The 14,015-nt window shown below is 34.7% G+C and overlaps 1 protein-coding gene across 5 annotated transcripts in view; it reads right to left on the reverse strand.

Moving 5' to 3' along the window:
- The window catches only part of FCHO2 (FCH and mu domain containing endocytic adaptor 2), an 86,132-nt gene that overhangs the window by 39,145 nt on the left and 32,972 nt on the right, over window positions 1-14,015 (reverse strand). For all 5 annotated transcript variants that reach the window (XM_064735134.1, XM_064735135.1, XM_064735133.1 and 2 more), the window contains exons 9-11: window positions 5,441-5,485; window positions 3,191-3,263; window positions 184-208 (exon numbers count right to left, since the gene is read on the reverse strand). In XM_064735134.1, the coding sequence (XP_064591204.1) occupies window positions 184-208; window positions 3,191-3,263; window positions 5,441-5,485 (143 nt within the window). The remainder of the gene's footprint in view (window positions 1-183; window positions 209-3,190; window positions 3,264-5,440; window positions 5,486-14,015) is intronic.

Genomic DNA, 14,015 nt, shown 5'->3' on the forward strand with positions numbered 1-14,015 from the left:
TTGTACATAACGCTGAAGATCATGTACTGCACAAAATTAACACTTTGAGTATGCAATAAAATTACTAAATCTTTTACCAGATAAATTATGTATTGCAGGGACTGTATGTAAGTTGAATTTCATCAGATTGTGGGGTTTGATAGTATAAGCATATGCATTTATTCTGAAAATAAGTCTACTTACGACTGAGTCTGCATCTGGACACTCCCTATTTAAAAAAAAACAAAAAAAAGAAAATTTACAATTATAGAATGCACAACTTATTTTATTCACACAAAATCTCCTCCAATATTTTCAATTAACTCAAGACAGTGCATTTGACCCTTTTGCCACTCATACTCTTGAAATTTTTACTTTAAATAATCCACATTCAAGTGAATGAGATTTAAGTAACAGCTGACAGCTTATGCTCAAAACACTGCAGAAAAAAAATCAGAAAAAATTATGAAAAATCAAACACACATATTACTGAAAAGAATTAGAAATAATAACAAAAAAATCAAGGAAAGCGAGGACTACCACACTGTGTTCTGGATGAATATACTTTAAGTTTCAGGTCTTCATGGGTAATGGGTACAATAAGTAGAAGTCACCAATCCTAATAAAATAGTCTACCTGCAAGTGCAAAATGTATAGGACAAAACCCAATTCACAAAGAAATTAAGATTCTCTTCAGAAGAATTCAGAGCTTTCTCTTTTAGAGTTTCATTCTTAGTTCGTGTTTGTCAAGCATAGTTGCAGTCAAGTACTAGAAGATGCTGAACAAAATAACTGAGTATCCTCCTAGAAAGCACTTCTAGGAAAAAAAAAGTTGTCTGCAGGAAGGCAGTGGTTGCAAGCACATTATTCACAAGTGTTAAACTTTTCCACTGCAACTTCAATTTGAGTAGAAGTACTTAAAATAATGAATGACACTATTCTCTCTGATGTCTTCAAAAACCAGAAGCAATTACATTTACAGAACATGGGAATACTTGAGTAGCGCACAAGTCCTCTCTAATTTGCACCCTGAAAAATCATGATGGTGCAACTGAGCAAGAGTGTTTTTATATCATTAGTCTGAACATCCTACACATGCATGTATAGAGAAAAGAACATGGAAAAACCAAAATGCATTGTAATGTAAAATATCTTCTCTGAAAAAATAAATAGGCTAAAAGTAAAAAATGTAGCTTTTACTACAGTGTGTTAAAAACAGGTGCAAAAAACTTGCTAACATGGAAGCATTAATACAAAATTCAGTACAGCTTGTTAAGGAAATGACAGTGAGATGAAGGACTTCATCTTCTCTGAAAGGCCTGACACAAAAGAAGACATATGTGATCAAATTTCTACTTGGTTTACATCTTTCATAGCAACAGAGCTGTTCTGAAAGATATTTTACTGCTTGAAAAGACAAAGCATATTCTTCTCTTAAGAGATATGGTTTCAAAAAGTGTCTGTATGCAAACAAGATATATATATAGCCTGAGGTACGTAACAGTTGAGAAATGTGAAATATAAGGTAAATGAATGAATATATTTCAGCCCACAATGAAGATTTCCAAAATTAGTGAGCCAAGATACCTTAAACAGAAATGGCAGATCTAGACTCAGAAGAGTATTACTGACATCTCCCAGGATCTGTTCTATAGATGCAAGGAAAACACAGCCGTTTACAAATGCTGGTGAGGTGGAGAACAAGGACATCAAGCGGCAGAGAAAAGTACTTTTATATCACTAGATTTACTAGATCATTCCTTTTAAATTAAAGAACTGGGTCATGCTTCTGCTATAAGGCAGTGTTTCAGAAAAACAGAGATTTTATAAGGGAATTTAAGGATTCTAGATAAAAACTGAAACAAACACATAATGCAAAGCAGTGGTTAGAAGTGTGATCCCTGGCTAAACTACAGCAATATATAAGAGAATGCACCCTGTGTGGTATTTCCCTGAATTAAAACCATTACTAGACACACCGGTTCAGGCATCAACAGTTTAAAAACTATCTTGACAAACTGAAAAGCCTACTAAACATGAGAGTTTTTCTAGATTTAGAAAGCTTGCCCTAAACAAATGAAACAAGCTCACAGACTAATATACACAAGTCCAAGGGAGGACTTGATTTCTCTGTGCAGAGAAGTTTCTGATGACAGTTTCATCATTTCCAGTCTGTAACAGGATCATCAGCTGAAGATTAAATCAGACAAAATACAGACTAGCAATCTATATCTCTAAAGAGATCATAAAAGAAGTATTAAAATATATTATGTAAACACATAATGAAGCCTCTGTTATTTATTTGTGATGTTCTAGTTCATTTAGTAGTTATGGTTTAATGCAAGAATCTTGGTAAATGCCTATGGCACTTTTATAGACTGTGTGAATATAGAAACAAAATACTATTAGCACCTGCTGTCCTTAGGTCGCGAGTTTTTCAGCAGTATGTTAAAAAAACTAACACTGGTAGAATAGTTTAAAAATTATTTTTAAAAAGTATATATGCAGATATGTTGCCTCTGGGAATATTTCTGTATTGTCAAAGTTGTCAAATTGTAAGCTGTCTTCTTGAGAAAATACATGTAGAAATATGAAAAAAACCACACTGACCATAAATACTAATATAGATACTGTGAATAATTCCCCCCAGGATTGTTATTCAAACTCACTTTTTGCACAGATTACCTCCTCAAAGACTGAGTACATGTAAAGAATATGGCATAGGGTATATCTGGGACATCAGTCCTGATCTATAATGATGGTGTTCGAGAAGGGAGTGTGCTCATGATATACTGCATTTTTCTGTCCTTCGACGGTATATGTAGAAGTTCCTCTAACAGAAGAATACCTGAAGCTTCAATTCTGCAAACACAGCCATCAAGTACTTTTACCACATACAGACGTATTTTACAAGGATTAATGTGAATTACATTATCTACAAAGCTGACACGTAGAAGAATGGAAAACTACTTACCTACGCATAGGAAAGAATGGAACATGAGCTGACTACTATGAATACGCTTGTTATTTGTTGTTATTTATGTTAAAATCCTTGGTCACAAAAACTGTAAATTACTGTGATGTTTTTGTATTTATTGTGTTCCTTCAAATGGCTGTTATAAACCTTTTTTTTTGGTTAAATATTGGCTATTTTTTATCCCCATTACTAGTTTTCATATAAAACAAGGCTTCAGGGTGGAAATATACTTACACAGATTCAGTATCTTTTTCTTTTTTCATTATTCCTGATAAACCAAAAGGCTTCCTTTTCCGCGGTTTTATTCCTACGGAACAAACACTTTTCATTCATAGATCAAAGAGATAAAGGCATATTTAGCAATGTCACACATAGATGCATATGAATCCAATGTTTTAAATGCTGCCACAGGTATGCAGTGGAGATAGGTATGGAGCCAAACTAAGGGAACATTATTCCAATTTGCTTTAAGTGAAATACCAATTTAAAAAAAAATCAAAATAGGGTTCAACACATTAGTTACAACATTCTTAAAAAACTGACTTGGATCTCCAGGTTGGGTATGAAGACTCTGTTTTCTTTAATAAACAGTTTTGAGGAAGAAGATTCTGCTCACAAAAACTCAATAGGATGCTGCTCCAAGTGATACTGAATAGTCATGGATGAGAAACTGAACATTGCCTTCCCCAGCTACGGCAGTTCAACAGTTACCCTGTTGTTATTTCTTTTACCCTGTGTGCTCCCAGAAGCTGCAAGTTCCTGTCTTTCCTCAAAAGTAGTATCTTGGTCCCATTAAAAATAAGAGTGTTTCTTGGCTTTCCAGCTGATGTGAGTTCATGACTTCCCAGTGCCGCATCCAGCTCTAATACAGCTTTCTCACCGAGTTTGGAATTACACTTCTCCCCTTTTGTTTCTTCCCTGCTTTTAGCACTGGATACATACAGCTACGGTACTGAAAAAAGTACTTTCATTGCTTTCATATTGCTTTCATTCCTACTTAATGTACTAAAACTAAAATACACTTAAATATTCCCTCAGACTTACTGCCACATCTGCTTCTTTACAATGTTTGCTGAGGCAAAGCAGACTGCCAGACAAAATGACTAAGTGCAAGCATCTGATCCAACTAGTCTACAATTTGGTTTTGATGCACGATACTACTGGCAGCATGCTTTTGAGGAGAGTGGTAGAAATAATTTGGTTTCCAAAATTAGACCACTGTTAATCCAAGCACTTTATTGTATTTACCTTTACAAAAATACATTACACAGTGCATAAGAAACCTCTCCACTCCTAGAAATTTTCAGTAACTCTAAACTTCTCAAATCAGGTAGCTGTAGAGTCAGTAATATATACTGAGGAACATAATTTTTTCCAAGATTATTTTTAATTGTCTGGGCTTTGTTTTTCCTCTGTGTCTTATGCAGACCAAAATAATGGCAAATGGAGTATGAGACTAATTTCTGAATATGGATCTTCTCTGCTTCAGTTAGAAGAGATTTTATGTCTCAGCCAAAATCTTGGCAACTTAAAAAAGCTTTTGGATGCTATAAGTTATACTGCTGACTCCTCAGTCCCACAAGTAAAGACATAGCTTATGGACAGAAAGCAGTTCTTAACCACTTTAAACAATCCCCTAAGTAAAAAAGGCTGCACCAACAAAGAAAGAATTTGCAACCATAACACTACATTAGGCTTAGTTTAACTGACACAGAAACAATGGGAAGAGTCCATTGTTTTGACACTTGCAAATTAAGCTACAACACATTCATAACTGAATCAAATCCAAACCTCTGCAAAGACCAAGTGTTAGCCAAAGTACACATGTAAGAAACACTCAAATTATCTGACTTTTATGCATTACTCTTTTAAAGCTTTTATAGGACTTGATGCCTAGAAAGGCTGATCTGGAACAGAGGCTAGACTTAGCTAAATGAACAAAATAGGTATTTATTGAAAGGCCTTAAAAGGATACGTCTTGGACACTACAAGAGCCTGGTCAGGGCTACACCCAGGATGAATCCAAGATGGATTCCGGTCGTGAGTTTTATACTTTTGTAAGTTTTGGTTCAACTATATATTGGGTTCAATTGTGCAATTACAGCTCCAGGTCATGAAGTCTCATGGCTTGCCCCCTTCTCTTTGCCGCTGTTTATGGTTTCTGGGTAATGGTTGTCTGTGATTCTCTACTTGGGAAGGGATTGCTTTGTCTAACTACCTGGTGAAGAAAATCTACTAATATCTAATATGAAATTTCAGAGTTGCATACCAGGCAGCAGAGAATCTGAAAAATTTAAAAGCTAAAACCCAAGGCACCAGTCTTATTGTCATTGAAGTTTGTTTCTCAAAAGAAAAACTGCATTTTAGTCTACTGGAGCACTTTACATTTATACAGACTCACACACTGATGAGTACCCTTTGCTTCACAGTTCAAGTACTAATCCACAGAATTCTCGTGTAAATAACTATGCTATGGCAACTCACCTTCAGCTACACTGGATGTGTTACATTCTTCAAACTCAATAGGGCCTTAAAAAAATGACAATGAAGATAAACATTAGATCAAATTTCATCTTTTTTAATGACAACCAATATTTCCTGAAAATATGAGATAATCAAATCAGAAATGTTGTTAGCAAATGAAAGGCACAATTACTCTGCCAATGGCCAAAGATACTGCAAAATCACACATGTGAAGCAGTTTTTTCACTCCTTCATACTGAAAAATTAAAATACTAGTCATCATCTAACTACAATTCAATTGCCTATATCTAATTGGTGTCTTCATTCAAAACCACATTTATAATATAGCATCAGTGTAAGGTTTTAAATTTACCTTCTTTTAATGAACAAGAACTGTATAAGTAAAAATGAAAAAGGAAAAGCTTTAGCCCTAATTTTGAAAGTCACACTTTTTCTAACCCTGCATTGCTAGTTCTAGTGCTTCCTCTCCACAGCCAATAGCCTACACAATCAGAAGTGCCATGTAAAATCTTAAACAGAGCAATAAATAATTTTTTTCAAAAAAATCATTAAGACCCAACAGGACCAAACCAAAAGAGAACACTAGCTAAGCCCTAGATCTAAAGAAATTCCTCACATTATATTTGCCACAAATTAACAGTCCAACAGCAGTCACTTGCCACTAACAACAGTCAGTTGCCATTGCAAATTGATGTCCTAAGCCTTATTTATTCCTATATATTCCTAAACCTAGAATTTATTTAATCCCACTCTGAGACATTTTAGGAAGCATGTGTACAGAAAACAGCATGAGTTTCTATAGGATCTTGTTCAGGGAATGATAGAATCATACCATCATACTTGTGGAAGTGCAATGAAAACAAAGAGCACATGCAGGCAGGTACCTTTTCTTCCAGCCCTTGTTGGATTACCTTGTATCCGTATCCACAGAAGAAAAAGTTTAGCATGCTATCACTGTGCCACAGGGGTTATTCCTTACCTTTCTACAAACACTTTGATAGCATGCACACAAGTTTATGTACAGAAACGTGACAGATAAGACAGAGGGGGAAAAATACTTCTAATGACTTATTTTCTTTTTTAATTATGGCATGCTCTAAGTATTAATTTATATTTACTGTAATTAAGACTGAGTTTGCAAAATTTTCCTAATCAGTAAAAACAAATTTAAATGTTTGTAAACAGCAGGATCAGAATTTTGGACTAGAACCCATCAATATCTCACTTATCATAATGTAATTGTTTGGCCTCCAAATGATGCTCTTGCAAGCAGAATATTAAAAGACAAATCTCACACAGCAGTCTTAACAGATTTTTAAGTTTCAATTAGCAAATGACTTCAAATGCAAGTCTAATTATTCAATACAGAAAGACAAGATGCAAATTCCTTACAGCTCTCTCATAAATATATGCACATTTTACACTGGTCTTCCAATACCTTTTCCTTTGCTCTTCCCTAAATCTAAAGTAAAACAAAGTCAGCATGCTCCAAAAGGAAGCAAACTTGAGTATCTTGTAAAACAAAACAACAGAAAAAAAAGACCAGGAAAACTGATTTTTAGAACAGTACATGTCTACATCTCCATATTGATTTAATCAACATTTTATTTTACAAAATTAAACTATTGTTCACAGGATATTAAGCAAGACATTCATAAAAATGCCATAAAATGTAGAAGCTGAAGAACTCAACTGTTACTTTTTCAGAACTACACTTCAGACCACATATTTTTCATCACTTTGCTAATGATTCAACTACTTCTATTTCTTGCTTCTATACATATTCTCATTTTGCTAGGAAATATCTTCAAAAAGCCAAAACAATGACACTCGTCCCTAAAGCAAAAGAAAGGAACCTGTAAACACTGAGACTTAAATATATTTTCAGAGGAATAAAATACTCAGGCTTTTTCAGAATTCCGCCATTTCTTTATCCTTTCTACTAAGAGTGATCCCCTTATTTTTAAAACTTTTACACTAATGATTAAGAAAATAATGAAGGCTTAAATACAGTTTATCCATATTTCAGATCAGTATCTTAACTTCCACTTTAAAATAATCAGAAAGGAAAGATTTTCTTCAACAACACATCCAAGTTACTCTATTTTTTTCCATTATGCTTGCTTAAAACACTTGTCTTTAAAGGTGAGGTTTTTACACCTAGTAAGAATTTATATTTGAAGACACATTCTTCCTTACTACAGAAACACACAGATATCATGTGAACCAGTTACAATACAAAAACCTATTTTGGTAGAAACTTACCTTTCCTACTAAAATTTGTATAGGGCCCTTCTTCCTTCAGAATTTCAGAAATTCATGTCAGTGGCTGTCTCTAATTAGCTCAGTTGGTTAGGGCATGAACCCACAACCCACCAAGGTTGTGGGTTCAAACCCTATATGGGCTATTCACTGAAGAGTTGGACTTGAGGATCCTTGTGGACTCTTCCAACTAAGGAATATTCTGTGAATCCAGCTTGCCCTCTTGAATGTAGTGAAATTTTTAACAGTTTTAAATTTTCTCACAAGTTTTGTTCTGTAACTTCAGACCTCCAACAGTTCTGCTTCCTATATGTCTGCCTAAAGAGTACCATATTTTGACTTGGGCATAGTATTTTTAATGAAAGTAACATTTCAGAAATAGACATTTCCTGTCTAGTGTGGCACTCTATAGTCTACTAACTTAGAAAACAGGATAGCTGTGAGAAGATTTCAACAGCCTGCATAACAGCTGGAGTCTCCTTAGGACAGATGCTTTTGAGTCCAAAGAGGTGATAACACTGCTGTCCAGCCAGAACTGTGTGTTGTCACCACACTGTCCTCTGCTAGAACTAGCTGCAGTCTCCTAGTCACCCAGAAGGCCTTAGGCACACATGCTGTTGTAAGAGCATAGCATCAATAAGGAATTCAGACAGTTTCTTAGAAAGTTTTCCAGCACTGCCCACTGACAGTGTAGAACATGGAAACAAAAACAGCCACACTAGCACAGAAAAAAAAATTCCCCAAATGTCTAAAAAAATCCCAACTCAGAAAGCTTTCTCCTCTGTGACACCATAATACATATCTTTCTGATTCCTTAATCAGAAGTCAAGAAGTCAGAAGTTGCTATAGTCAAGAACTACCAGCGGTTTGGCATTAATGGAGATTGCCAGACAGATATAATATACAAATGGAAGTCAAAGCATGCAAACTGATGTCCTGGTATCTCAATAACTTCTGTAACAACTACATTAAGTTTTTAAGGTGGATGCACTACCTCTAGGATGCAAAAAGTTTTCAGAACAGGCTTGTGCCTAACGATTGTACTGTAGATGAAGACTTAACACTGACAAGGTGTCAGCTCAAAATGTAAATGATTACAATGGCTACAATTTTTGATGCAAGTAAACAAATTCACTGTCCATTGCAGCATTAAAAGAAAGAAAAGCAGTTGCTTCACATTTAAGAAGTAGTATTGATGCTGGGGACTGAAGTCGTTTCTGAAGCTGTCACTAGAGTTCATGCCACATGATAGCCTAAGGCACTGAAAGAACCATCTAGTGCAGGTGATAATACTGGTAACACTGCTATTTGGCAGTACTGCAATCAAAGCCCTAAAATTTCCTTTGTTCTTTTTCTCATAACAAGACAATAATGTGAGCTGAGAAGGAAGCCCATTCTCAACCATTCATATGAACACAAAACCAAATTCTAAAACTATGGCAGTAAAAAACAAAAAGTGTAAAAACAAAAAGACATTTCAAGACTTTTTTCAGAGTAAATAAAAAGTTATAGTTGAGATCTAGTTCAATCCTTGCAAAGATCTCTGATTTAATGCTCTGTCGCAAGGAGACCACAATTTTCAAAAGTCTACTCTCCCTGCTGGTATATTAATCCAAACTTTGCCAACACTGGCTTTAACACTTTAAATACCTCTATATACACTTGCATGTATTTGATACTGTAGACACACAGAATAGAAAAAAGTTAATAAATACAGTGCATAAATGAAGGTTACCGTTTGTAATAGAAAGAGACATGAGTATCTAGTGGGATTTTCGTCACTTAAGTATATATACCTAGCTATCTGGATGCTAATGAGAAATAGTAGTATTCTAGAAAGAAAGCAGACATTAAAAATCAGTAAGCTCCTCTAATTGTACATGCAAATTCCTAGCAAGCATCATTGCAAGCTGCACTGAGTTTTTGAATGCTCACAGTATTCTAACAGCAGGGACAAAATAAGGACAAGAAGAGAAAGCAAATGGAGTATGGTTTCACAAACACATGGAGGCAGACAGCTGCTAAATGACAAGAGACTAAAGCAAATACACCAGGATTGGATCAGTTCTTAGGCTCTTGTAAATAACGCAGCTTTTGTTTGCTGGAACAGAAAAAAGTAATTTGTACAAATGTAATTTATACAATAATACAATACAGTGTAATTTAAATTTTAGTTAATTTCATAATTTCCCGAATTCATAATTTCATCATTTAAGAAGTGACACTTGCATAAATTAAGCACCAGCAAGTAAGGGTGCATCTCAGGATGCATGCATCTCCTAGACTGTTCAGTAACTACATTAAATGTTTCTCTTGCTACAAGTGTCATGTGAGTATGTGAGCTTTCATGCCCTTAAAGGTTCAGTATATAGCTAGCAATAAGGAGATAATAATTTTTTGACAGACAAATGAAGAAGATGTAATTGCACTGTACATTATCTAATGGAATCTCCTATGTATTTAGCTCACATCTATGGCAGCAGGACTTTCAGAGTATATTCAAGGTAACTAAACAGAAACTATCTTTATAACCACTATCTTACACCTGCTACTTAAAAAAAAAAACAAAAACAAAACCTCTCTCCACAAAATCTTAGATACAGGTTTTCTAGCATGTCTGTATAATTTTTACATAAAAGCTCTGTGAGGCAGAATGTTTTGCTAGTGTCAAAACAATAAAATAACTCCTGCTTTCCTCAATTGAGAGGAAAAAAATATTTTACTGTTTGGATTCTTAAATAAACAAGTCAAATGCAAAAGTCAACCAATATTGCTAGTAAGGAAAACATAACATTATGTCATACCCTGAAAAAGTGCCCCAAGTACGTATATCAATGAACTGGAAAATCCCACAGAGCTAAAAAGTTAAACAAATCAAGAAGTCAACAAATCAAATAAGAACTGCCTTACATTTGCATTTGCTTTTGAAACTGTGTCCTTTCCATCTTAAGGGGAGCATGTACAACAGAAAGAAACATTATACTGGTATTAACTTCACATAAATTCTCAGTAACTAGAAACAATCAGACCCTCAGAACACCCCCCGAAACTGCCTTTCCCTGCAGCCTGAGGATTCAGTTTACACACATGCATGCACACACATAAACATTAACATATCTGTTTCAAGCAAAATCTTCTAAAATTACTCCATAAATCTGTACCTGTAGTTACAAATGCAGTAACAAACCATATTCTTGTTTTCAACAAAAACAAAAGTTTTTCTCTGAGTGTAAATCATGCATGAAAGGAGGACAATTTTTTTAAACTGCATATGCTTCACATGCTGCTTCAAATGGCAAAGCTTTGCGTGCCTGGCTCAGTGCCAGTTGACAGCTCAGCTGGATATCAATGCACATTCTGACCCCCCTTGCAGCGTGTCACTTCTGAATTGTTTCCGCAGTAGAAAGTTTATTCAACCTCTCTCTCAAACTCAGTGGACCGACCATCATTCTGCTATTTAATCATAGCAGAACAGGTTATTTTTCTGACAGCACTAAAGCCAGACAGCAGTTCCTAATGAACAGCTTGATACAAGTGGAATTTCGACTGTTTTAGCCTCAATTAATTCTGCTGTCAAAACAAATGACTGCTTTTAGTGTTTAGATGTCAAGCTGCATCACAAAGGTCAATTTTGTATGTACACAAACATATAAGCAATCTTTTTCTTGCTATCATCTGATCCTGTGACATGTTTAGCAAAAAATTTCAAATTCAGATGCCAGGAAGCCTAAATATATTCCGTCAACATCAGTGTTTCTAACACTAACTCCCCATTTTTATTGCCTGTACATACATAATAAATGAATTTATAAAACAGTAAGAATGCTTTTTTCCTAGAAAAGGACCTTTTATTATACATTAAAAAAAAGGATAAAACCAAATAAAAGCATATCCTTGGAGGAATATAGAGTAAAGATGAGCAGCTGTTTTCTTTGAGCTAAATTTCATACATGTGATACAGTGATCATGCTAGTACCAAACTGCTACAACCAAATCTTTATTTATGGATTTGGTCAGCTCTTCTTTGCCAAAAAAGAGCATAAGGGACAAACAAATAAAACTGGCATGCTAACAGGTCAGTCTGAGGGAAAACACTGAAATAGTACTGGCAAAACCTTATCCTTTAATCTAATTCGATAAATATACCAATCATCACACCAGTCATTGAACTTCTGACTACTCACTGTTATATCCTCAGAATGATATATCAGCCTAGCTGATACAAAGCCTCTAGAGATGCTGAATGTCTCACCAAATCTTCCTTTAAAAAAAAATTAAAAAAAGAAAACTATAGCACAGTAACAGTATTCAATTAAAGAAAAAAAAAAGTGAAAGGTAGAGGTGATACTGGCACCAGAAATAATGACAATTATCAGTAGCAACATGTAGCACTTCCTTGGGAAGAATTTTTTCAGATGAAAAATTTTACCTCTGATTCTGTTATTAGGCCTCCAGCCCTGCACTCAGTTCACCAAATCAAAGGCAACATTATCCAGCTCAGGCTTTTCTGGTCCTTGGGTTGCAAACTACGTGAATACAGCAAGTACTCAAGGGGATACCATTATATCATTATTATACTCAAGGGACTATTTCTATGTGGCTTGCAGACCAAAAACAAAGCAGAAAAGGATCATAATCTGAGTAGCCTTAAAATAATCATTATCAATTAAGATGTTTATCATCAGAAGGGATGATAGAAAGAGCAGATTTTTTTTTTCTCTAAAATAAAAGGTGGCAAACATCAGTTAAAAAGTATTTTTCCCTGTTCTGATAACACAAGAGTTTTCAAAAGAGACAGGAAAGGTATCAAAAGCAATGATTCAAGGTAGAGATCTGTCTAGGCTGCAACATCCGAGTATGACAATAAACACTGCTATGATCTATGAAAGCAATTATCTATGGAAATGTGAGGTCTGTTAGCAGCAAAATAATGTCAGCTAATACCCCAATCTGCAGAGCATTACAACCCCTTTTCTCATCCTTTTCTACTCCTGCTTTTGCTTCAGCTTCACTCCATATTTTTTCTCTGCATAAACAACAGGATGTGAAATATGTCTGGTTTTAAGTACTCATAAGCTAAGTGGCAGGCCAACATATACTATATGTACAAATACATACTCAGCTGTCTGCTGACTCTCTAAATGAGTAGTACTTTGGAAGCTTCTTCTTCCTCTAGCAACCTCCTCATTTCTACACTCTCCTTTTCCATCAAATTGTGTAGAAAGTAGCAGTCTTGTGAAAATTGAAGGAGAGGTGTGGAAAAAGTACTAAATAACAGCATAACTCTAGTCTATAAGTAACTGTAACAAAAGGCTCTGCCCATCTACATGGTGCATGATGCACCTGCTGAAGACGACCATGCAAGTATGCAGTGATGAAAGAACTGCACAGATACTTTTAAGGAGATTCAGCTAAGATTCTGGAACACTAGACACTGTAAATATGTCAAGTTATAGCCCACATATTCAAAGACACTTTCAAAGAATCACATCTTTTTTTGAAGTCACACATTCTGTAAATGAAGAGACGTATGGTTCCTTACTGAAGTTCTGAACTTAAGACCATAAAATCATCAAAAGTTAAGATGTTTAATATGACCCTATGGAGCAAAAATAGGGTAATATATTTTATAGCATTCAGAATTTCAGGCAAAAATATCTTTTTTCCATTAGAAAACAAAGAACATTTCCCAACTTAAAAGAAAAATATACCCCAAATAACTAAGTTCAAAATATCAAATATTTCCTAAATGTTAATTATATATAAAGTTATGTTTCAATATAAGTAAAGTCCAGGTCTTATTTACTTTATCAACATAAAATACATCACTGTGTTTTTTCTGTTTTCAGTTGTTTTAAAGCTATTAAATTTTTCTGGTCATAGTAAAATCCATCATATATCCTACTGCATTTTGTGATGACTACCTCCTAGTTAAAATATTCCTCCTATTTAAATTACTGAAATGGATGTTGCTTTGCTCCTGCAATCCCAAAAAACTCTTTTAAATAGCAGGCTAAAACTGAATTGTTTGCCTGTAGGAAAAAAAATTTGAGTGCGCCCAACAGTACTTTATCTTACTGCGTGTTCCAGATCATCCACAATCTAGCTCTTGCCCTATTATGTCTACTGATGCTGTCCAAGATATTTTTATCAATGCTATGATTCTTCCACTTGCATTCAAATATTTCTTTCAATAAAACTTTCTCCTTTACAACTCTCCAGACCATTAAAAATCAATAAATTGCATTCTAAAACAAGTTTACAACTTAGATATATGTAATTATTAAAAACTTATGCTGGTAGATCTTCAGAC

The sequence above is a fragment of the Zonotrichia leucophrys genome, chromosome Z (genome assembly GCF_028769735.1).
Source record: "Zonotrichia leucophrys gambelii isolate GWCS_2022_RI chromosome Z, RI_Zleu_2.0, whole genome shotgun sequence".
Taxonomy (NCBI): domain Eukaryota; kingdom Metazoa; phylum Chordata; class Aves; order Passeriformes; family Passerellidae; genus Zonotrichia; species Zonotrichia leucophrys.